Source organism: Syngnathus acus, chromosome 17, assembly GCF_901709675.1.
Source record: "Syngnathus acus chromosome 17, fSynAcu1.2, whole genome shotgun sequence".
NCBI classification, from domain to species: Eukaryota; Metazoa; Chordata; class Actinopteri; order Syngnathiformes; family Syngnathidae; genus Syngnathus; species Syngnathus acus.
This window is the reverse complement of record NC_051102.1, coordinates 5,231,642-5,255,445: the sequence shown is the minus strand read 5'-3', so window position 1 is coordinate 5,255,445 and position 23,804 is coordinate 5,231,642. Positions and strand designations below refer to the sequence as shown.

Below are 23,804 nucleotides of genomic sequence, written 5' to 3'. Positions count from 1 at the left end.
TCTTCATTGTTTGTACAACATGGGGGAAAAAAAACTATTAACAGATTGCTATTTTTAGTTATTCACATTCATCTGTCTGTATAAAGTTGTAAGAATGTCCCAAACTAGGGCTATAAAAGTAGAAACAGTTGCAGCAGCAGCAGCAAACAAGGCATGAATGTCTTATTTTGGCTCTTCAAAAATTTGTTCCATCTTTAACCTTGCACTGGGAAAAAAAAAAAAAAAAAAAATCAGAAGAAATATAAACTATTCGCAAAAAGTGGATGAATACGAGGGCCTGACTTACCGCACTGAACCGGCACCTCAAGGGGGACGTAGTTGCGTTGGCACAGATGAACAAAAGCAGACGCTAATCGACAAGGAGCCGTGGAGGAGCTTGACTCGCAAACCGAGGAGAACTGGCCAGGATCCACCTGATAGCGCAGACGCACACAAATCACTTCCAGCGCCTGCGTTGCAACCTGCTGACGACGCGGATCAACCTCACCAAACAACCAATTCTAGCAGCTTTCATACTCACCACCCTGAAACAGGGACTTAGAGGAGAATCAGGCGAGGAGAAAAGAAAGTCACACGTCACTGCACTCGTGGCTACAAATTCCATGTTAGCTGTTGGTCTCGCACACTCTGAGTTCATCTAGGCACAGAGCATATAGATATATACTCTCGATTTTAACCAGAAGTTATAGTATGGTAAATTGGGTGCAAAAAAATAAACATCAGACTTACCTGCCAGTTGTAGAAAAACTCCTTCATATTTTCAGCTTGGGAACCATCACGCAAAGGTGAATCATTGCCCGCTTCGTTGTCATTGGTCCCCAACGCACCAGTCGATGTACCTTGAGATACGAGTGACCTGACTTAAGAGTCTTTCTTCGCCATTCGGTCGATTGTTTGCTTTGATTGCGAGCGATGAGAGCTGACACATTTAAACAAGCACATCTTTCCTACCGTGCGACCATCCGTCGAGAGTCAAGCTGCACAACTCGATCCTCAGGTCGCATAAGACTGACACGCCGTTGTGATTGGACACCTCCACGATGTGCGATCCCCTATGGACAGTGACACCCCCATGGCTTCGCCACATGTGTGTCACAGTGTTGTTGCATTGAACCTTCACCTGTAGCACAAACAACTCTTACAACTTCTGAAAGAATGTGTGACGTCATGGAGAATTGTCCTATACCTGTCCATTGCGCTGAATGCTGACAGTGCTATTATTCAACCTGAGCAAAAGGAGGTTGTGTGGATTTGAATTGAGCACAAGTGTGAATGAGGGGTCAGCACTGGTATCTTGGGCCAGTAGAAATGGGCACGAGCTTGGCAGCTCATAAAGATGGCCATCGAACGTTACTACAAATTGATCTGCCACGAGCAGAGCTTGGTCTGTTGGAAGGGGGGGACAAAATTCAAATGTAAGGAGCAGAGTTCATAAGACTGAATGACAAGTGGTTCTTACAAATAAATGGGCTGTCCATGATCCTCCTCTTGAGGCGGTAAAGTTCAGCAGTGGGTTGAATTGAGGCGAGGCTTTGCAGGGGCTTCAGAAGACACTCTTCTAAAAGGATCCCCACCAGACCGGCTTCAGACACACGGCTCCAGGGCAGAGGGGGCAACCATATAGACACAGCCACAGAACACTCACTGGGTAGACAAATGAACACATTTCCATGAACTACATTTCTCCTCACATATTTCCGAGACACGAGTGAAGTACCTGGCGGAGTATTTATAGAGTGATGCTAGTTGTTTCCTGAGCCCAGAAAGAGCCACTGCCATTTTGCTTTCCACCCAGTGGTACGTCTGTTGGCCTGCCTAATAAATGTGAAATGATGGAAAATCAGCAGCATGATATTAATAAGAAAAAGACGTATCGAGAGAGTTTCTTACAAAATCCACGGCACGGCTGAGCACAGTCATGCTTCCTCGCGCTAGTGGCCTTAGCTGAGGGCTCTTCAGCAAAACGGGCGAGGCCTGCAGAAGTTTGTCAGTCCACAAAACGACAGCCTGCCTCCACACATCGTCCACCCGCTGGCCTTTAACATCCTGGTACACGCCTGCGAGAGTGGCCAGGGGCCCTGTGCACAGCAAACATCTTGTTATCAAAATACTGCTGGTGCTGCTTTGATAGCTATCTGGTGACTTACTCTTCAGCTCCATCTGTCCCAGCAGCGAGGTGTGCTGTAAAAGGTTGAGACAACGAGGCAGGCTCGTGGTGACGAGATACCGAAGGGAGCTACCGTACCACTGAGCCGACGAACTCTTGCTTCCGTGTCCCAAAAGGGACTCGGCTTGTTGGGCAAGAAGCAGAGGCATGGCGCTCAGCTCTTGGAGCAACTCACTGTCTCTGGACTGGAGAGAAGGAAAACTGCTTGTAAAATGTTTTATTTTGCGGCATAACAACATATTTCACAATTGCTACGAAATTGAGACATTGGGAAAGAAAGGAATGGCGCTCAGCTCTTGGAGCAACTCGCTGTCTCTGGAGTGGAGAGAAGGAAAACTGCTTGTAAAAATGTTTTATTTTGTGGCGAGACATTATTCACCGATGCTAAGAAATTGAGACATCGGGAAAGAAAGGAATTCAAAACAACGTCCGTGAGTGCCAATAAATTCTCATGAGATATTTGCAACATATTAGCCAGTTAGTCACCTGTTGTTTAAATTCAGCAAGGAGATATTTCATGATCTTGATTCTCTCCAACAACTTCTTTCTGACCTGGGAGCTGACAGCTTGAATTCGTGTCTTTAAAAAAAAAAACATGAAATACGTCATGTAAAAAGACTCACAAAGATTTGACTCTTGAGGTCAACTTGATTTGACTTTCTCTGTCTCAGTATTTTTTGTATTATATCCAATGAGTGGAGCATATCTATGCTTGCTGAAATGCTGTAACATATCAGAAGCAGTGATACCTCAACTGCAGTAAGGCTCTCCACACAGCCGCTTGCTCTCAGTGTCATTTTTTGATGGGCTGCTCCCGCAGTCAGACTTGCCAAAGTTTCCACTTGGCTGCTGCCATCTCTTTTTTGTACATCCAGCATCAAATTGTGACTTGTTCCCAAACATGCCACCACAGAAAGGTTCTCCCTCAGCCCAGTACCTATACATACACAAATAGATAATATACAGTGTACTATACTAACTGGACACTTTATTATGAATCAGGTGCAGTATATTCAATTATGCGTCTCATTCTGTACCGTTTTTATAACCTGCAGTGGTCTGAATGCATCTTCCCTCCTTTGTGCTATTCAACCACATCTCCTCTCTGTGGTCCAGTCTAGCGCGTACAAGAAGACCAGACCCCTGGAGCCATGACAAAACACTGCCTCCTACCTCCACACTCCAATTCCCCATCCTGGACTGATGGATGGACGATACTCGTTATTGTCACTCAAGGAGGAATTTCAACAACAAATCAATTTTACTAGCAGAAATAGAGAGTTCCCAAATTTTGATTTACCTCAGTAAAGAGAGTCACATTGGAGCGCTGAGCAGTAGACGAGTTGGTCAGGGCGAGCGTGAGGCTGCACAGGTTGGGGCGTCCCGTTACGGACAGACGAGACTGCGTGTAAAACAACTCCTCTCCGGAGTTCAGCCTGTGGGATCCTGACCACGTCACAGTCTGAAAGACACAAACACACAAGGAAAGAGTACAGTACAGATGTTGATACATTAGCGCTGAATTTTGTTCCGTGACCTAGCAGCTAACTCGATTTACCCGAATCAATTTTCTCCATTGAAATTTAGATGGCATTGTTATTTTTTTTACATCAGTTACCTGACAGGAAGTCGTATACTTACAGGCTGTGGGGGGCAGAGGGCTAGCAAAACTGTGTATTCAAAGCGATCTCTGAGATTGCTTTGGATTTTAGTTAAGACTGAATGTGAGGGACAAGGTGCAGGAGACACCTTGTCCAGGCCGACGTTCACGTGGAGGCTGTGCATTCCTCGTGCACCTTTCTAAAAGAAACACAAAATAATTCGATATGCAAAAAGAAGGAGAATTTATCATCATTAGAAGTACAAGCTTTTGCAAAGTGTGCGTACCTGATACTTTATGCCTTGTTTTACACTCCTGTTGCCCCATCGTAGCTCAGCATTTTGTGAGAACAGGTTTCCTTCCTGGCTAAGTGAGACACAACCCTTGACAGGAGACACCGCCATCTACACACAAATATACTATTAATAGGTTCAGAATAAAGATGAAACCTTGATGAATTAAGATTGACATATTTGCTTCCCCCACCGTTTGGGATGACAACTGAGCACATGCCTGCCCCCTGCTGGAGTTGTGCTGCCATCGTTTGTTTAGGCTGATAGAAACGTTGACTGGCATTCCACTGACCAATGACAGCTGGGTCTGAGTTGAGCAAAAATAGTCAAATAAGGATACACTCATTTATGTGGAAGATTTATGACCCACTCCAACCACCCCACACATGTAAACAGTACTTTTGATCACAATTAAAGAAGAATATTTTACTCAAGTATAAATGTATGGTATGAACATAAACATGTCCCACCATCTGCTGGAAGCTGCGCGCAGCGTTGTGCGTGAGCGTGTGAAGGGAAATCTGGCTAGCAAATGACGAGAAGGGCTGTTTCAGCTCCAACTTGGTCTCATTCATCTCCTTAGATTGACTCCACAAACCGAGAGCTCTGATCTTGAAACAGACAAAAGCCAAATGTGACAACAAATGTGTTTTCCCCAAGAAAAAAGATGACAGTCATCAGTTTCATTGTGTTGAAACGCCACCTGTTCCAGTCGACCATGTCTCATCCAGTCTAGAGAAATGCTGTCCAGATGGCCTTGGAAGGATCGCTCCAGTGCTACATCCAAATTGATCAAACGAGGCTGGCACTTGATCTGAACTACAATCAATCACAGTATAGTCAAAAACTGTACACTGAACATGATTTAAAAAAAAAAAAACATCTGAAAGTTGATAAAAGGCTGAGAAAACGCAGAACATAAAAAATGGATGAAACACCAAATGTTCCAGTGAATACAGCAGTGATCCCAACCAATATGCTGCAGCATATTAATAAAGAGATCCGTGTGAAAGGAAAATGATAGAGTATTTAATTCATAATAAAAATAATAATAAAATAATTTGAAAAGGTTCTGATGTGTGCACATTGACCAACTAGGGGCAGTATAATACAGCCATAGAGAGTTTTACAACAACTCAGCCCTCCCTTTTTACTTACCTTTTAGGGTCCGATTCCCGCTCTCCGGTGATGGAGGTGCTGTGTAAAGCCCTGACAAAGTGAACTCCTGCTTTCCCCACAAGGCTCCGTGTTGCACGAGGTAACTCCAGTTCCTGGCTTCATATATAGTCTTCAGCGCAACAGTCCTTGGAAGCAGCTTCAACTATAAAATGCAAACAATTCCGAGTGATGCGTGGCACTCTTTTAATGTCATACTCTATTGGAAGTACAATATTGCCTGCCAGGGTATTTGAAAAACTGCTACCACTGAGAAGCACCAGGTGAAGCCGTATCCTGGCACAGATAAAATGCCGGTGTACAAAATATCAACAATACCTGAGGGTACGAGTGTTTGAGCTCCAGACAATGTCTGTATCCACTGTCAATTACCGCCAACTCCCCAAGGCTCCATAGTCGCCTCTTGCCGGACAGCACCTCCACCGAACCTCCCACACCGGACCGGGATTGGTTGAACTAGATAGGAGGAGGCAGATCATTTGTTACCAGATGTCAAGTCTGCCTCGGTCGTTACTGACCGATACAACCGACCTGTGAGTGGAAACTGAGTTGTGCTGGTAAGTAGATCTGCATTTTGGGAATACTCTGGACCACCTTCACCATCAGGTCCTTGCTGGACAAAACCACATTTTGTCATCTATTATTTGCACACATTAATCTATGTATTATTTGCACGCCTACCTGTTGGGGAGATGATGTCCTTGGATGATGATTGCAAGTGAGGACATGAGTTCAGGGTTCACTGCCATGGAGCACTTCAGCTGTGACCCAGACAGTCTTCCCCATGCTTCAACCTAAATGAACAAACACAGAGATGGTTGGTGATCTACAAATAGTCGTGGTTGAAGCCTTCTGCTCTGTGATTTTAAGGTTTACTACCTGCAAGGCAGGACTGGAGTCTCCAGCTCTCGTATGCTTGAGAGTAACTCTGCCCTCTTTGGTCACTCCCTGTAACCCCCAGCCTGCAACATCTCCAACCAAGCGAATGCTCCAATCATGATTATGAGCAAGCGCTGAGATGCTCCTTACAGGACCTGTAGAGAAGATGCCACCTCATAACAAGATACAAAATATTTGATAAGGATTTAATAAAAAATGTATACAAATGAATGACTCACTACGAGAGATTCAAATGAATATTTTGGTTGTTGGTTTTTGGAGGAGGGGGGGGTCTGGAACGGATTAACGGCATTTCTATTCATTTCAATGCAGAAAGATGATTTGAGAGACTAGTGTTTTGAGTTACAAAGCATGGTCACGGAATAACTCCAGTCGCTAGGTAGTGTGTATGGGAGAGCTTTTGATTTCCCCTTCCTTGGATGCTTTTTTTAATATTCTGATTCCAGTTGTTAAATCAATCTGACCTTTAAAGTGCATGGTCACTGCAGTGTTGAGACTGAAATATTTCCATGTTTGATTTGAAGGCGAGGGAGAGTAGGAGAGAAGTACAGCCAGACGTCCATCAACCAAGCTCATATTCAGACCAGAGTCCAGCAGCTTATGCCCATCTACAGTAACCTGCGCCTTGGACAGAAGCTGGGACAATGTCCCTTGAATGGAACATAAGCCCTTCAAGACAAATAAATAAAAACATAAATACATTTATGCATAGACTCTTATGTCACCTTTGTGAGCAACAATTCGTTTCTATTTAAAAAAAACATATTCCATTCCCAAAAAATGTTAGTTCAATATAAAAAAAAAACACAATAAAAAAAAAAAAAAAATCTTTACATGACTGTTTGAAATGCATGCCACTGTTGTTCTACATATACCGTACCTCGATATTGTGCGGTATTCCTCTTTGCTGTAGCCACGATGAACTCTGCCATATGATTGCTTGTATTTCTTTGCTCACGGGAAAACATTTCATATTTAGCCTCAGTCCTGCTCGCTGATGTCCAAATCGGGCATTTACGGTTAGAGTCTTCCCCTCAGAGGACCCAATCTGCAACTATATAATCAACGCACAAGTTAGTATCGGAAATATTGCCTCTTTAATTGTCAAAGTTGGTGATTGGCTAAAATTACCTGGATACTGCTGTTGCCAGGGATTCCCACTGAATTTAGGTAACTCAGTGTATGTTGGAAATGACTCTTGACAAGAACTGTCTGATGCGCTTTCTCCATGATCGTCTCTTGATCTAACTGTAATGCAGACAGGGCAATTTTGATTTTCAAAAAGTATAGCAATACATTTCACAATCTTCTTACCTTTTGGTTCTGTGCTCTGCAGTGTATCCTGTAATAATATGACTGATTGTCATGAGTCCCAGAACTCAGAGACATTTCTGTGTCAGTCGTGAGACCGAGCTTCTTTAACAGGGGCATGGAGTGGTTGAAATGAAGCGTTACCTCATTGTGTGCCTGGGGAATAAAAAAAAAAAAAAGTGGTCTTATGGATCTCAGAGGATCCGATTGTTTGTTGGGTGAATTCTGCACAACTATCAGTTATTGTGCACCAAAAACAACAAATATGAATTCTCCCGTACTCCTTCCACGTATATCTCAACCGAGTTAAGCCATTGAAATTTTCAAACGTTGACAAAATTTAAGACTTCAGAGAAAATCCAAAAAGTCTCTTGTTTTTCCCAATTTCACATTTTCCACAAAAAAACAAGACAACATTTGAGCAAATGAGACTTTGAACAAAAACATTTCTCATTCCTTGGGAACTACTTTTCACATCCTGAAAATTCCCACATTATTCAATCTTCCGCATTCTCCATGACAACATTCACAAAATAACATTTTGTACGCTGACTAAACATTTTACAAATGATTCAAACCATTCCAACTTGTACGCCCACTTCAACAATTTCACAGCTTTACTTTACTATGACTACAGAAATTGCATTCTCTAGTATGAATTTCAAACCTTGTTTTTTTTAAGAGCAACTAACGAATGCATCTCAGCATTGTCGATCGCCATGGAAACTTGCGATTCAGCATAAATTGGGGTAACAATCAAGGATCCAGATGCCTGCATCATGTCTGGACTACCCCACTCCTAGAAAGCACACATGTGAGGAATTCAAACAAACATGAGGCAATTGTGGAAATGACATTGTGCATATACCTGAATGACACTGCAGTTGTTGTGGTACACAAGTGAGCCCTGCAGGCCAGAACGTGACATCACAAATCCTCTGGCTCTCACGGCACATTCATCAAATCGAAAGAGGGCCTCTGCGGCACATTGTTGTTTGCCAAGCTTGCCCATTACCATCACTTTGGTGTGTTCGGGGAAATGTCCCAGAGCAGGAAGCTTGTGCCTCAACTCAACCTCCACACTTAACTCTGGCCATGCCTGTGCAACAAGCTGCAGGAAACTCTTTTTGCCGTCCAAATTTGCGTCCACCGTGACTGCCCATTTGCCATCAGCCTCCCGCCATGCTGATCCGTTCAACTGAGTCTGAGGTGAAATTTAAAAAAAATTGGTCATTGGAAATAGTTTTGAGTATTTTTCCCCAAAAGCATACCTGTAACGTTGGGCAATCCGACTGCAGAGCCCAGAACTGCCGTGCTCTGTCTTGGTCCTCAACAAATCTTATCTGACAAGTTCCAGCTTTAAGGAACAGAGCCCCGGTCTGCTCAGCGCCTCCTGGAGCAGTGGCCTCAACGATGACCATCGGAGGAACACCTCGGCTCCTCAACCCTGACATATTGTGGGTAAGAGTTGCAGAGAGATGCGGGGAGCTGCAGGAATCCCGTAGCTGAAAAGTGAGCTCTTGCTTGTCTGCCCTCAGAGAGGAGCTGATCATACGCCTGCATGGGTCCCCTGACAAAGACCCGTGAAGAACCAGGGTCGCAGGAATGAACGTTCCCTGAGGAAGAGGAAACATGATGAGAAGAACGTTTGTGGCTTGCTTGTGTTGCATAGTTGTCACACTTATTCATGCAGACCACTCAATGTTTTTCAGTCCAGGGACCCCTTACATAGGAGAACAAGCCAAATAAAAAATCTTCACAATGCTGTTCACTGTTTCTTACCTTTAGGACTGGGCAATAGTTGGCCACCTCGACACTGTAAGAAAATCTGTTGCTCTCTGCTTCCGAAGACTTATTCAAAAGGCCACTGAAGTGACAATTTCCAATCTCCAGACCAACCTTCATAAAAGGCGGGTGTGTTGCTGAGAGACTGACGAGCAACGCTCCATTCGAAGGAATCCCCAGTGCTTGTATTGCCTCCACAGAGTGCTGGACCGATGTGTTCAAACAAAGTCGAGGCTGAAAAGTGAGCAACAACTTCATGCTGCCTTTCTGTTCATCTTGAGCTACGAGATCAATGCTGACATTTGTAGAGGAACCAGAACGATTGATGGAGATGTTCATTGATGTCTGTGAGGGTTGGAGCGTCTGTAAAAACAAAAAGGAAGAATGCATTTGAATAATTCGCTTTGTAAAGGAGTAAACATCAATTCGACTCAAATGGAAAGTAGTGAGTCATGTCCAGTATGAAAATGTCTCCGCTGCTTTCCTTTAGCGAGGAAACAAGATTTGTGACATGCATCTTGTTTCCTGTCTAACCTTCAGTAAGACACATTGCTGATGACCCCAAAAATTCCACTGGCTCCTCCTGTCCTCTCCTCTCCTTTGTTGATTCAGCAGAAGCATGGAACATTCATCACTTGCTACTCCGAGAGACACGTTTTGGTGAAGCGTCATCCTGAGTGAGGGGGAGGACTCAAAAGCACAGAAGAGCGAGGCCCATTGATGCTGCCCTTCAGCTTTCCGTTCCTTCATTAGCTGAGAGAAGAGGCAATGGATGGAGTCTTGATGGTTTTGGAAGTGAAGAGCAGCTTTCAGTCCATCTTTCACAGCTTGTCCGTGTGCCATTAAAGACGTCTTCTGTATTTCATTCTGGTGGAGTCTTCTAATCTGCTCCAGCACTAACCTTCCCTTCCCTTTGCATCGCAAAGACACCAGCAGAGTCGAACTGACTGAATCCCACAATGTCCTAACATCTGCCCAGATGTGACACCAGCTTTCCAACCTCACACGACCAATCATCTCAGCTTTCTCTATCATCTGGTGACCTCCGTATTCAAGTTGTCCATGCCAGCCATACAGCCCGCCCTTCTCCACTCTCATTCCCAAATTCAAGTCAGTCCTCCACGAGTCCACCACCAATCCAATCCCCAAGGCCCATCTCTGAGGCCCAGGTCGGAGAAGCAGTCTGAGGGCACATTTTGTCGGCGCTCCGTAAGAACTCGACAGTACGACAGATGAATGAGAGATGTTCGCTTTGAACTCCCTCTGACCATTTGGACTCAAACAGCCTTTAGCTTCAGCGCTGAGGCTTGGGTGCGCAAGTGCTATAGCGTAGCAGAGCCTGTTATGAGGTCTATGAGAGCGAAATGCTCGTACCTCCACTGGGCGACCCGCCACGTCTCCATAACACCGCGCGGAGAGATGGTCTGTGGCCGTGTCCCCTGTGCAGTTCATCTGTGAAAACAAAGCCCCCTGCATGTTGTCAGACTTTGTTGTTCAAAGCAGAAACTAGAAAAGAAAATAACATTGTGGGACGGCACATTAAGGATGCGAACTATAAAACACAGGTGTCAAACTCAAGGCCCCTGAAGTCTTATTTTTATGTAGGAATAATAAAGTAAGATGGTTTTTTTTGTACTTTCAAACATCTTCACAAGGAGTTGGTCGGGAATCATTATGCTTACGATGGATTGCAACCATGTCAAAAAGAAAATCAACGAAAACAAGTCACGGTTGAAAAATGCAAAAGCGGAAAACTGACCTGCAACATGGCAGGTATGATCCCCCGCAGAAAGTTTATCTCTTGCCAGAAGGATGCTGCGAATACAGCGGTGTTGTTTTTTGTTCCGACAACTAAAAGGGCATCCATCATTTTATTCTCTTCCATTTGAAATACCAGCCTTGTGTCCAACCCAATTGTACCTATCTGTTAGGGAAAAACAAAATCAATGAAACCGGCACAAACAAATGAAAAGCCATACTGAAATGGATAAGAAGAAAATAGTTTTGGACACCTCGCAATGCGCTGCGGCATGCATGGAGCTCGGTATGCCTCTTCTCTGGAGTGCTTTGACTCTGTGCTGCAATGTTGAGAGGATTTCCCATCGTGGCACAAGCTGCTTTGTCCTGCCACCATTCAACTCACCTTTTAAATGCTCAGGTCCAGCCTGCAGTTGGAGAAAGGCTGACAATCTACTGTCATCCTGGTCCCAACTCACCTGCACACGACTACTCGTAGGAATCCCTAATAGAGTCACACAACAAGAAATGATTAGTATGCAATGTTGATGAAATGAAAAATTCATTCTGAAAATACAGTAGTGCCTTGAGTGACCCAATTGATGAATTTTTCATCGTTCGGTTGATTGTTTGCCTCGACTGAGAGCAAAAATCGGACATACCAGAACCGTATGATGGCAGTGAACTAAATTCAACACTGGGTGTAATACCACAGTAATTGAATACTAAGTATATCTGATTGAATCAAGTGATAATTACTAATTACCTGTGGTATTGAGTAGTTGGGATGAGTGAGACAGCTGGATGTGGACCTCACCCCTTCCTTTTTTCTCCAATTGCTTACTCACATTCACACAGACATTCTCTGCCCCCGACAGAATACACATCCAGCTATGGGTGGGAGACACTTTCTTTTCCAACCTGCCAGGAAGGTCTTCCTTTTCCTCCTGATGGCTCAGATCCATGCTGTAAAAAGTCTCCTCCACTCTAACTCTTACTTGCCCTAGATGGTTTGAATAATTTACACGACTCAAATCAAGAATCCCAAATAAATAAATAAAATTGAAAATAAATAAAAATGAAGAAATATATATATAAATAATTTTACCTTCGGTAATGTTGTCAGACAGTTCCATTTTGCCATCTACTCCCAGGATGCAGGGCAGAATAGTGAGGTTAGTCATTGAATGCCTCAGCGTCGCCGACACTGCGAGCTGAAGACCATTGTTGTTGCTTCGAGAACATTTCACCTGAGCCAACAGAGTGTTGCGTCCCTCTGTATAGGAACCGTGTAGAGACACACTAGAAGGGCAGAAGTAAAGAAGTAAACTAGCCAAATATCAATACGTTGGTTAGCCACTGAGAAGTCGATGGTTACCTGTGTGGCGACGTGTTTGCAGCCATTTTGACATGCAAGTCGGTGAGACCATGCAGCAAACTCTGCGATAAATTGAGCCGCAGTAGCACAGATTTGTCCTCCTGTAGGAGTAAGTGGGAGATCTGGGCATCCAGCATCAGCTTGTCTTGCCCATCAGCAGTCACACGAATGGAGCTAATTCCTCTGGACATGTCAGCAGTGGATTTTGCCTTAACATGAAAATCACAATATCATTAGAGATTGGTATGTCCAAAAAAAAAAAGAAAAAAAAAAAATGGAAGAAAGGAACATCTCACCTCTAGAGATTTGGGAATTTTAGATTTGAAAGGATGCTTGAGAGATGAATAAAGATGAATTTTGTCTGATGTTCCGTTGAGCTGCATTGAAAGCTGAAAGGAAGATGAGGTTTCGGAAAAGCAACTCGCCATTTATACTTTAACAAAGAGCTCAACTATTGACTCACTTGACATTCTTGTCGCTCAATTTTCAGCCTCCCGTGAACTAGATAATCAAATTCTGTGTTGTTTTGGGGGCTCCAGCATACATCCCCCTCCAGCAGAGCAAATGAGGGGATTTGCAGCTGTAACAGCAAACATATTTCACTTGTCAGAAGGTTCGTCTAACGTTATATTTGGTGTAATTTAGGCACAAAATATTTGATCTGCTCTTATCGTTTCTTTAAAATGTGAGATTGTGTCCGAGGTTCGTTTACCTGGAGCTGATGGGTGATGTTTGCTCGAACTTTTATCACTTGCTGATTTGTGTACAATGAATTGAAAAGAACTTGTCCAAAGAAACTCAACTTGTCTTTGCTGCTGACCTGCAGCCTTCCTCGAATTTCTTTCTGGCTCTAGAAGAAAAACCAAAATGCTGATACATGTTTCAGTCTGTTTACATACATTTACAAAAGAGACGGAATGCTTTTTTTTTTTTTTTTTTACACAATAACTGTTTTTGCCATTGTCTTGATTTGGTTATTTGAAAACTACATGTCACAATTTAAAATGTCAAAATTGTTTAAAAATTAGTAGAATTTACAGATTCAAATGTTCTTTAATGTTGCCTAGATATGCACATGAGATTAGATACAATTTTATTACAGTTAAATGTTGATTAGCACGTGCAAAGACGTGAATAAACTGCAGGTAAACATGGCATGTGAGAATGCCACATTATATTTCAATTAATTATGATATGTACACTGACAAATTTGAAAACAGTTCAAATGCACTGTAACACAACTAGGGTTAAAAATGTAAAAAGAAAACTTACTTGGTTGCTGGACATGGTAACACAGATCTCACAGTCTGATGGAAATGTTTCTGTGTTGAAAGGGTGGATCAGTGCAGAGCAAACCTAAACATCGTGAGATGCATTCGATGAAACACTCTCTGAATACAGTCGTCTTCTTGTAAATTCATGATTTCATTCAACTGTACTTACAAAAGGGCTTGGTCGTTTGAAGCCAACAGTCAGAGTGTGAATGATCTCTTTATTACCATAAAAGCCAGCTCTTGATTCCAGGATGTAAAGGCCTTTCATGAGGTCCATGGTGAAAGTCTCCCTAAGGAGAAGCTTCTGAGGAAATGACTTGAAAGGTTGTCTGTTGGAGAGAATTTTTTTTTACATCCAAATCCCAACAACAAAAGGTTACAAGTGTAAATGACAGTAGTGAACAGACTTAAGATGGAGCAATGCTGTTTTTTGGTACATCTTCTTGTCCTTCTTCAGTTCCTCCAACGTCCCTTCAAGCTCAAACTCAGCGGGGCGACTCTTGGGCTCCGACAAGCTCACCCTCAATATCGCTTGTCGTTTTTTCAAAAGCTTTAATGGGATAAAGTAAATATTTTGTTAAAACTAAGACAAGCGCGTATATTTTCCTGTTAGCTGCCAAGCACCTTGTCGATGGTTTTCAGGGTAGCTGTGAAGGTAATGTTTTGTTTGCCGTAGCTGGAAGACATCTGCAGGGCGAGGCCGGATTTCATGGTTTCCAAAAAGATGTCGCCTCGAAGAGGAGCAGTCCACAGTGAGCTGAGTGAACAAGAGGCTTTCATATTCTTCTTTCCCATGAATCCCAGTCCTCCTACCTGGTAAGGGATAGTAGAGTACATCAAGTTGAATGGTGAGAGAGCAGTTTGTGCCATTTATAAAGATGGAGGTCTGCTTGCACTTCCTTATATGATAAATATATTTGGAATCATGAGGTCGTTCCATATTACTTGCAAGAATGTTACAGCTGGAGTGTGGAGCTTGAGATGGGCCTCCTTTTCGCGACCTTTATCCCTGTAGGAAGCCTCCAGGATGAGATTCCGGACGGTCACCCATTTGTTGAGTGTCAGTTCAGAGTTGAGCTGCAGCGTGTGGTGATGGTGCTGACTCAGCTTTTGGGTGGTGTAAACGTACAGCCACGGAGTGTCCATATTAAATGTTCCTGAGGTAGGCAAATATAACTTGATGTTGACACAAACAACATTCAGAGTGTCTGAGATCAAATCACCTTCCCATTTCTTGTGTAGAGCATCATGAGGAGGACTTTTCCAGTGTAAACCAGCAACAAGTGGCATTAAGTTGTTGTAGTTGATTTTAAGATGAGTGCTGCTCTCAGAGCCAAGCTGTCCAACGTAAGAATGCAATAGCTGGGTGCGGTAGTTTAAATCTTTTTCGGGAACCTGTAAATTAAACTGAAAAGATTCGGGGAATATGTCACAGTCTTTTTATGTCCGAATCTGGATCAGCTGACAAAATCACAAAGAAGTCGTTAAATAATGAAAGTGTCGTTAGGTTCAAAACAAAGCGAAAAAAGAAACAGATCTTATCTGGGTTACCTCGAATGTGTAGCTGGTGTGATTTTGTGTCGACTGATTTTTAAAGGACTGGCTCAGAAGGAGGGTGTGTTTGTTGTTGATCTCGTCCCAGTGTTTGCCGTAGCTCATATCCACAGATGATCTCGCATGGCTGGGGCTTTCTTCATGCCTGAAGTGGATCTGACAAGAACACGACACACTCTCAGAGGCACCGGCACACATTTACAACCTAAATTCTAATATTTCTTCCATGAAACTGTATTAATTTATGCAGTAAGGTTCATATTTTTCCATCCCCTGATGGGTTGGACAAAGCAAGATCACTAACACATTATTAGTGATCATTATAAAATATCTAAGGGGAGTATGACGTTTTATTAGCTTTTAGGATATGTTTTACTTTGTGGTTGATAGGAGGCGTGTTGGAACAGTAGAACTCGTGATCAGCTCTCATGGTGTACGTGAGGTTAGCATGCCTCTCACTCTTGACACTCTGGGATGTGTGGCACTCTTGATGGAGGTGCCGGGCATCGTCTACAAAAGGTGTCAAAGGACATTATTGATATACATTGCCAAAAAAATATCACAGCCTATATTTCACCAAGCAACGGGTATTAGTCGTACTTAGAAGCATATTGCAGGATGTTTTTGTAACACTCACCGCCCAGCCCATATTTGAGGCGAAGAGCAGAACTCCACAGCACCCCTTTCTGCTCCATCAGTCCCAATATTCTGCTGCCAACTATCCCGGGTAAGAGAAGTTCCGCCTCCAGGGAGTACTGTCTGCTGCGGCTGTCCCTCCTTCGTTCCAGGGCCACTAGGGAGTCCGACACACATTTTATCTTAATCTATTGCCAAAATTATTATTAAAAATTTAAATAAAAAAAAAAAAAAAAGAGAAATGTAGACTATTAAGGTCATTTATGAATTGGAGGATGAAATATATTGTCTATACCATGCATGTATCGGTACTTGTGGAAAATATATGTTACTACTACGGATGTTACCACCTATATTGTCCTCAAGATCTGGAATAACCCGTAAGACACAAAAAGGTTCTGTCTCTTGTATACTGTACCTGAAAGTGACGCAGGTAGTCTGAATACATTCTTAACCGTGGCTGAAAAACTCATCTTCCTGCCCAGTCCACGGGTCACATTGGCAGAAAGGATGATTGGATTTTTATTGGCAGCCATTTTGGCCTCAAAGTGATAGCGTGTCCTAAATTCTGAGATGAGAGTCTGTTTGTCCACCACACCCTTGAGTACAGGAAATGGATAGCGGACCAAACCATTAGACATTTGTGTTTCAAATCACTTGGATTCATATCAATTCAATATTTCAATCAAATCTCTGTATTATTTTAATAATGGAGCATTCTGCCCTTTGTAAAAGCAGAATTCACAGTTATTGCATTGAATCGTAATCAATTGTACGGACCACCGATGGTTGTGACAGTGTGTTTCATTAGGAGAAAGAATTGTTTAGTCCTAAATACAAAACTTACCATGACATGATAATGAAGACCATCAATTACTATCTCAAGTTTTGCCGTCTTTGAACTCCTCTCTTGTTCAAGTTCCCCTGTGAAAGCAAGTCACCTTACGTATTCACAAACCAAATCTCCTTATTGTTTGTCAAACTAACCTTGTACGATGATACTTTTTAGAGGATGCGACACTCTGAGCAAAAATCTGCGAGGGTTGAAGACCAGGTCGAGTGACATGTCCCTGGGGATGGATGACTTTGGAGTGGCCAGGAGGAGGTGGAGAGAAGCTTCTTTGGGAAACCAGCTGTCTACCTGAAGTCAAAGATAGACTTTTGATATTCTTAAGCCATGCTATCATAATAGCATTCATATGGCAATATGACCAAAGAACAGAAATTCAGCATCGTATTTTCTAGTACCAGTGGGACCATTGCGTAGGCAGCCTCAAGCAAGTAGTAATGGAGACCTCGGTCTAATTTAAGCAGCCGAATGGATAGGTGGGTGGGACCTGAGGGTGGGAGCGAGATGCCCCCAAAAGCTGTGGGGTAGGATGCATTGGCGCAAAGTTGCCAACCGACCATCTTTGACCCTGTGAGGAGAGATGACATGCTATATTTATTTTTTTGTATAGCTTGTCAAGAGGATTTCAATTGAATTTCTTACATGTCTTTGGTGTGCAGGCAGTCTGCTGGATGCGACTCTTTGGACCTTGAATCTCCTCTCTGTGATCGCCACTGAGTTGAAATACTCGGGAGCTGTTGAACACATGCGGTTGTAGACAAAACACCCTTGCCTACAAATGGTTTCTTGACAGTGAATATTTTGTCGGAGGGAAATCTGCACTTACCTAAGAGACATGACGTCCATGGAATCTTCCGGCGTGTTAAGCGTGACTCTGAGATCTTGCCCCTCCTGCATGTGGACACTCCCATCCAAACTGGTGGAGCTCACGAGTTCAGACATCCAGTCCACTGCAGCATGACCCAGGGTGCCATCAACACCCATCCTGGTGGACAAGCCTACAAAAGCACTGGGGAAATAGACACAACTCAACACAGAATCCAAAGTCCATGATGTGACTACAAAGACCATAAAACACTCCAATAGCTTTTTGTAGATGTCCATTTACTTGGGTTTAATGTAACCGGTGAGGGAGAAATGAGACGTATCCCTAAAGTTGATGTTTCCCTTGAGCCGCAGTGAAAGAAAGCAAGTCGTATTGGTGGCTATTTTTACAGGTAAGCCCGACAAAGACGGTAGAATCAACTCTTGTGTCGACAGCACTGCCCTGTGATTCAACTGAACCTCATGACCCTGGAAAACAAAAGGAGACATAAGAGACCATTTGGGACGCTAATACAGATGGTGACAATGATGATACAACCACCAGGACACCTTGAGCAGTTTGACAGCCAGTCCCGCTGCACTAAGTGACATCAGGTCGATTTGCGCAGAGAGATCGTCGCACGTAAACACGCTGAGCTCATGCCCAAACACTTTCACACTAAGCCAACACTTCAGGCCTTCCTCTTTCATTTTTTTCCTTGTGAGTAACTGAAAAACAAATGTACATTTCTGAGCACATACTGTACACGCCCTCTGATAAGACACCGGCGTTGTCGTTGTGACCTCACCAATCCCCTGGCCTGCTTCAGATAACTGTTAGTGCTGTACAAACATGAGTCTTTCGCTCCATTTATTTTGCCTCTTGTCCTCCTCGCCTCTTTGGAGACTGTATTCCTTTGATCCGAAGAAGTGGGTTCTTTATTGTGACCCAAAATGCTCTTCAGAAGTGGTTCAGCATTCTCAATGTGAAGATCGACCTACAATAAAAATCGGGTGTGTAAGGAGGCCTACTGGAAACAAATGCACAGTAGTAGTTTTTAAAAAAAATTTTTTTTTTTTTTAAACGCCACCCACTTCTAGAAGGTTGCTGGCTCGACCGTGAAAATATACTGTAAGGTTTGCGGAGGTAGACCTCGGAAGAAATGACTTGGGGGAGAATATGACTGTTGTCTCCACATTTGTGGTTCCTATGCCTGTTCAAAAAGAGAAATCTGAATGAAGAGTGTACCATTCTTATGAATAATCATTTGCAAAATAATCAGTCTTACCATTTGTGACTGTGTAGTCTGAATAAGAAGAGTATTTCAAAAAATCCGCTTCAAAGTCTCTGCTGATTATGTCGTGAGGCAGAGACTCAGTGAGGGTCTGCTTAATGGGGTCTTCACTTCTCAGGATATTAGTTAGGTGGCTCCACACAAATGAACCCACTGGTCAGACACACAGAATGAATGGCAAAGATTTTTTAAAAAATGAAATGTCATGCTTATTTGCTTATGCAGTATCTCTTAATCAAATAGTCATCTACCAACCTTGGCTGGAGTTTTCATTTCGCAAGATCACCTTCACCGCTTCGAACAAATCTTGATCTGGGCAGCGCATGAGCTCCTGGTATGCTGCAATCCTGACCTCCGGATCCTCCAGGGAGGAGCGGTACAGCTGTAACAGCAAAGTCGTCTGAAAAAAGGAAACTACTGTCAGTCACTCATGACAGATTCTTGCTAACCTCTTCACCTCGACCTGTCATGCAGCATGAATTTAGACACTTATGGACTTTCTAGAATTCGCTCCCGCAAATTTGTGTATTTACAGGAAACGTGGGACAATGAGGAATAATTTCACTTTATGCAAAATGCTGTCATATCTACTCACATTAGTTGAGCAATGAAAACGCCTGAAGGCTTTAATGGCGGCTAGTCTCAGCTCCAAAGGTGCTGAGCGGTTGAGTCCACAGTGATTTAACAGAGGGATGAAGGTTGACGCAGCCAGGCCAATGTTACCCACAGATTTCATTGCATAAATAAACTGTTGGATTAAATGGGATCATTTAAAACAGGCACAACAAGTACTGGACACTTAATTATTATTAATTACAAATGTGAAGATTGTACCTCTTTCACTTTTGCAGGACCTTGTGGTTGACAGCATTCCTTCAAGGCAACTTCTAGTGTCTGTATGAAGGCCTGTACCTGAGGAAGTTCAATGCAGGGAGTCATGGAACGCTGACATAGTTGATTGATCAGGGCCGATCCAACCAGCAGAGCTTTGTCCCGCACCTCTTGGACATGAACTAAAGTCTTTCACAAAAAAGCACAGCGTTTCAATGCTTTCATTCATCCCGTGAAAAAAGTTCCAACTTCATGCCATCCAGATGTTCCTACATTGAGGGAGTGTATGATCCGTGGCGAAGGGTTCGGGATGAGGGCCATGGCGGTGAGAAAAGAACGAGCCTGTTCGTCGTCCAGTTCTTTCTCCTTCATGAGATCAGTCAATAGTGTGATGCAGTTTTCTGAGCCACAAGCAGGTAATGCATCCAACAAGGGCTGCCTGTCCCAACAGTGAATAGACATTAGATAAACATTTGCTATGGTTGTGGAACGTTGAGTTCACGTCAATGAAAATGTGAGTAAACACAAGAACATATTTACAACAGAATAGCTAAATTGAGAGTTGATTGCTGATTGATTGATGGCCATACAAAGATTCATTTCATGTAGATATGGCATATATGATTTCATTAATAGAACGCTGACCAGTCGTTGCGGCACTTGAAAGACGCTTCCTGCCAAAGTGTCTTGAGCTGCGGCAGAGTCAGTTCTCTTAGCTGAAAGGTCAACTGAAGAAACCATTGTGACACCTAGAAGTGTGAAAAGAAAAAAAACATCACATTATGGTATATTTTACACTACTCCAAAAAAATTAGGAAAATTCATCTTCTGAAATTTTACCCAGTACTCGTAGATTTTTGTGAGTAGTATTGTCATTTGAAATCTGTTGGATTTTAAACCTATGTACCTCTTGCGGACGGGATGTGACGCTGCACAACATCCGCATAGTTTGGCTGATTTGGTGAGGAGTGAAAATATTTCCGAGTCTTGCGGCTCCTTCATCCTCAAACTCCAAGTCAGCTTGCGTCCCAAAACCTAAAGAATCTGCCAGAGTAATAACATACTGTACGTGATGTTTTTTGTGTTTTGTCATTTCCATTCCATGAAAGACCAAATTCCATCAATTACCTGCTCCTGAAACGCTGCCTGGCTGGGCTCTGAGCAACCGCAAAGTTGACTCAGTTTGCGTCTTCACTTGTCCCGCAGTCTTAGACAACATTGCTATGGATACAGTTTCGGTACAGTTGACCTCTTCCATAACTGCAGAGCCATAGGCCTGAATGCAGCGTAGCTCTGACTGCACTGACTGTTCATAAGGCAAACATGTTTAATTTTTTTTTTTTTTTTTTAATCAAACACACCGATATAAAAGAAAATAGACAATGTGAATGAACTCACCGTGTCCCCTGTTACAGGTACTGAATGAGCCCAGAATTGTGCCAGTCTTGATTGTAGACACTGGTTCAGAAACCTGGTTTTCAACAGTAATCGCCCTCGCCTTTCATACAAGCTAGTGCACGTTCCATGCACATCGGTCTGAAGAGGGGAACAATTTAAAATAAAATAAAAAAACATGACTCTTCATTGTGTACATGTTAACCTAATATGACGAGGAGTTAGTACACTAGACATGATGTTATGAATGAATGTATGTGGGGGTTTTCTATCATCAGATAATAAAAATGTAATTTCTTTAGGACCATGTTAAATATCGCTGAAATATCAATATTGCTATATTCAATAACCATATCACATGATTTTTCAACACCGTGCAGCCCTATTCTGAGTCCATAGCAGCACTAATATCAAACGGGACCAGATCTCACCTCTGTTTCCAAATGTTTAGATTCTGTGTGGGAGGTCTGGAGCATGCTCAGAAATGCCCTTTTAATGTTCAACGTCCACATCTGCTCCCCCTCCTGGATACATAGCGTAAAGACCTTTCCCCCCTGGAGGGAGAATGTCAGGGGTGTTCTCTCCAGCGACTCTCTGGGTAAGAAAAACACCAGCTGAGCTCACCGAGAACCAGAAACACTGATGAGTGCTATGAGTATCATATATCAAGATCACTGCATGCGTTGAGTACTGATGCATAAGCAGTATGTTTATTCTGGAGTTACCTTAAACTTTTTAACCGAGGCACAGAGTGTTCTTTCTGAGGGGAAAGTCTCTTTATCTGTGGATTTCTTATCTACGACACAATTCCCACATTGTGAGCAATCTCGTGTTTTCTTTATATAACAGAAACAGACAGAATCTAACCTGCATCCTTAGATGGCACTCAGAGATGGCATCAATATCAACCACACAGTCCAGTACCAGTCCATTTCTGCCGGCATTTGATCCATGGAGGGATGTGGTGATTGCCGTTTTATACCTGTAAGTATACCTCATCCCTTTCTGATAGGACACATCAGTGGTAGGGAACGCTAAGGACATGCATGAATAACATTATTGATGAGATTTTAAGGTTTTCCAGCAAAATCATTGAACCGCAATTTGCACAAAGTCCCACAAACATTTCTTACCTGCACAACTTGAATCACAGAGATCAGACGACTGAAGGCAATCAGCTCCTACAAAAAAAAGACAAAGCACATCTCGCACATGTTGATAAAGCTTAGAAACGTCACCTTCACACTGAAACTCACCAAGTTGGAGACAAATAAAAGCTACATGCAGGCAGTAAAACCAGGGCACAGCCATTGCAGCCCCAAGTCACAGCAGGTCCTTCTGCCTCAGGGGCTTCACATGAAAGTGAGATGAAAACGAAGTACTGTTCCCAACCACTGAAAGACCACACTTGTATGAGCAGGGTCTCCACAGTGACCCTCGCTGCTCACAGCAACCAATCAGGAAATACCTTCCAGGCTGGAGCTACAAACACACTCTGGACCAATCACTTCTCATCCCTGGAAACTAAAAGTAACTGAACATATAGCACTTGAGTTAGAAAGCAAGGTTTAGACAGTAAAGAAAACTGCTGTCACTTTGTAATAGTCATTGCTATATACAGAGATGCCTTGAAATACATGTGACACCACTTATGAGATTTAAGTGAGTGTGATTTTTATTTTGCTTTTACTAGAAAGCAAAAAAATGATACAATGAGCACTGTGTGGTGACAGTGAACGCGACTCAACTCACTTCACAATCTTTAAAAAAAGAAAAAAAGAGGCTCCAAGATGCTCAATAAATAAAACAAAGGGATAAATGTACATTACCTATGTGAAATAAAACAAAATAACGGTTATAATAATAACCTACTAGCTTAATGCTTATACATAATGGGAAACCCTATTGACTGGTTGACGAATAACACTTTTGTGTTAAAAGAAGTAACTGCTATTTATACACCAAAAGCGCAACAACACAATATGAATGGGCATATATTTTATTCTTAGCAATAAAAACTAATTGAGTCACTTACAATAGTTCAATTCATCTTCCTTTGCGTGACTAAATTGAACTGCCGTCAAGCACACAGTGTGCTATTCTCCATTCTAAAAACACGATTAAAAGTTATGATACTTTGGGGTGGGAGATAATGGATTATTTGCATTTAGGGAAAGATACGAGTGTTATATTATATATGATATAAAGCGTCAGATATTAGTATTTACGCTTTATTGATATTTTTGCCGTGCTCTTTACGGCAGCATCTTTACGTCAACTCCAAATACTCATTTACGACACTGACAGCGTAGAGACAAGGCATGGATGTAAACAACATATCAGCTGCCGGAAGCTTAGAAATGTTTGAAGTCAAAAAAGAGCCCCAAGTGGAGGTGGAGGACTTGGAAGAGTTAGTGCCGAAAAGAGCGAGTCGTAGTTCCATGGTTTGGCTTTGGTTTGGATTTAAAGTATCTGACGTCGAACAGAAAAGGGTCATCTGCAAAACATGCCGCCGTCAAATCGCTACTAGCGACTCAAACACGTCGAATCTCTTCTACCATTTAAAGACGCGGCATGAAGAACTGTACATCGAGAGTGTGAGGCTGCGAGAAAGCACAAACGGCACATCGCAACCACAAAGTAATGGAATGAGAAAAAATGGCCAAATCATGATATCTAAAGATATGTCTTCACCATATCCTGTAGAAAACAAAGGCTTCCGGGCATTGATCAAAACACTTGACCCCAGATACAACATGCCTGATCGAAAACACTTTAGTGACGTCCAGCTTCCACGCATGTATGAAGAATGCCGCGC

At 42.8% G+C, this 23,804-nt stretch overlaps 1 protein-coding gene across 2 annotated transcripts; it reads right to left on the bottom strand.

Annotated features, from left to right (window-relative positions):
• Positions 1-4: 4 nt before the first annotated feature.
• Positions 5-22,566, bottom strand: LOC119136818. Of its 2 annotated transcripts, none has more exons than XM_037275577.1 (74): positions 22,243-22,566; positions 22,120-22,167; positions 21,854-22,020; positions 21,712-21,782; positions 21,418-21,580; positions 20,990-21,127; positions 20,720-20,897; positions 20,499-20,635; positions 20,237-20,340; positions 19,865-20,030; positions 19,595-19,780; positions 19,356-19,508; positions 19,016-19,160; positions 18,755-18,913; positions 18,561-18,679; positions 18,275-18,463; positions 18,036-18,194; positions 17,770-17,954; positions 17,488-17,670; positions 17,304-17,395; positions 17,060-17,229; positions 16,799-16,952; positions 16,659-16,735; positions 16,230-16,410; positions 15,813-15,968; positions 15,552-15,685; positions 15,173-15,331; positions 14,845-15,028; positions 14,567-14,778; positions 14,246-14,434; positions 14,029-14,171; positions 13,791-13,950; positions 13,620-13,703; positions 13,060-13,197; positions 12,811-12,927; positions 12,644-12,736; positions 12,348-12,556; positions 12,078-12,271; positions 11,736-11,972; positions 11,245-11,474; positions 10,992-11,156; positions 10,607-10,684; positions 9,230-9,595; positions 8,719-9,063; positions 8,316-8,651; positions 8,115-8,246; positions 7,451-7,603; positions 7,268-7,384; positions 7,017-7,190; positions 6,601-6,805; positions 6,116-6,270; positions 5,918-6,030; positions 5,768-5,849; positions 5,555-5,692; positions 5,219-5,381; positions 4,764-4,879; positions 4,531-4,671; positions 4,254-4,367; positions 4,055-4,171; positions 3,809-3,967; positions 3,468-3,629; positions 3,205-3,367; positions 2,917-3,104; positions 2,654-2,746; positions 2,148-2,352; positions 1,891-2,078; positions 1,718-1,815; positions 1,460-1,644; positions 1,187-1,386; positions 952-1,120; positions 730-839; positions 521-637; positions 287-413; positions 5-205 (listed from the first exon to the last, which is right to left on the bottom strand). In XM_037275577.1, exons 1-74 carry the CDS (start codon positions 22,295-22,297, stop codon positions 195-197), a joined length of 11,403 nt encoding a protein of 3,800 aa, XP_037131472.1. In that variant the 5' UTR covers positions 22,298-22,566; the 3' UTR covers positions 5-194. The 2 variants fall into 2 exon arrangements, with proteins under 2 accessions (XP_037131472.1, XP_037131473.1); XM_037275578.1 differs by having other exon boundaries at positions 7,017-7,184.
• Positions 22,567-23,804: the final 1,238 nt, after the last annotated feature.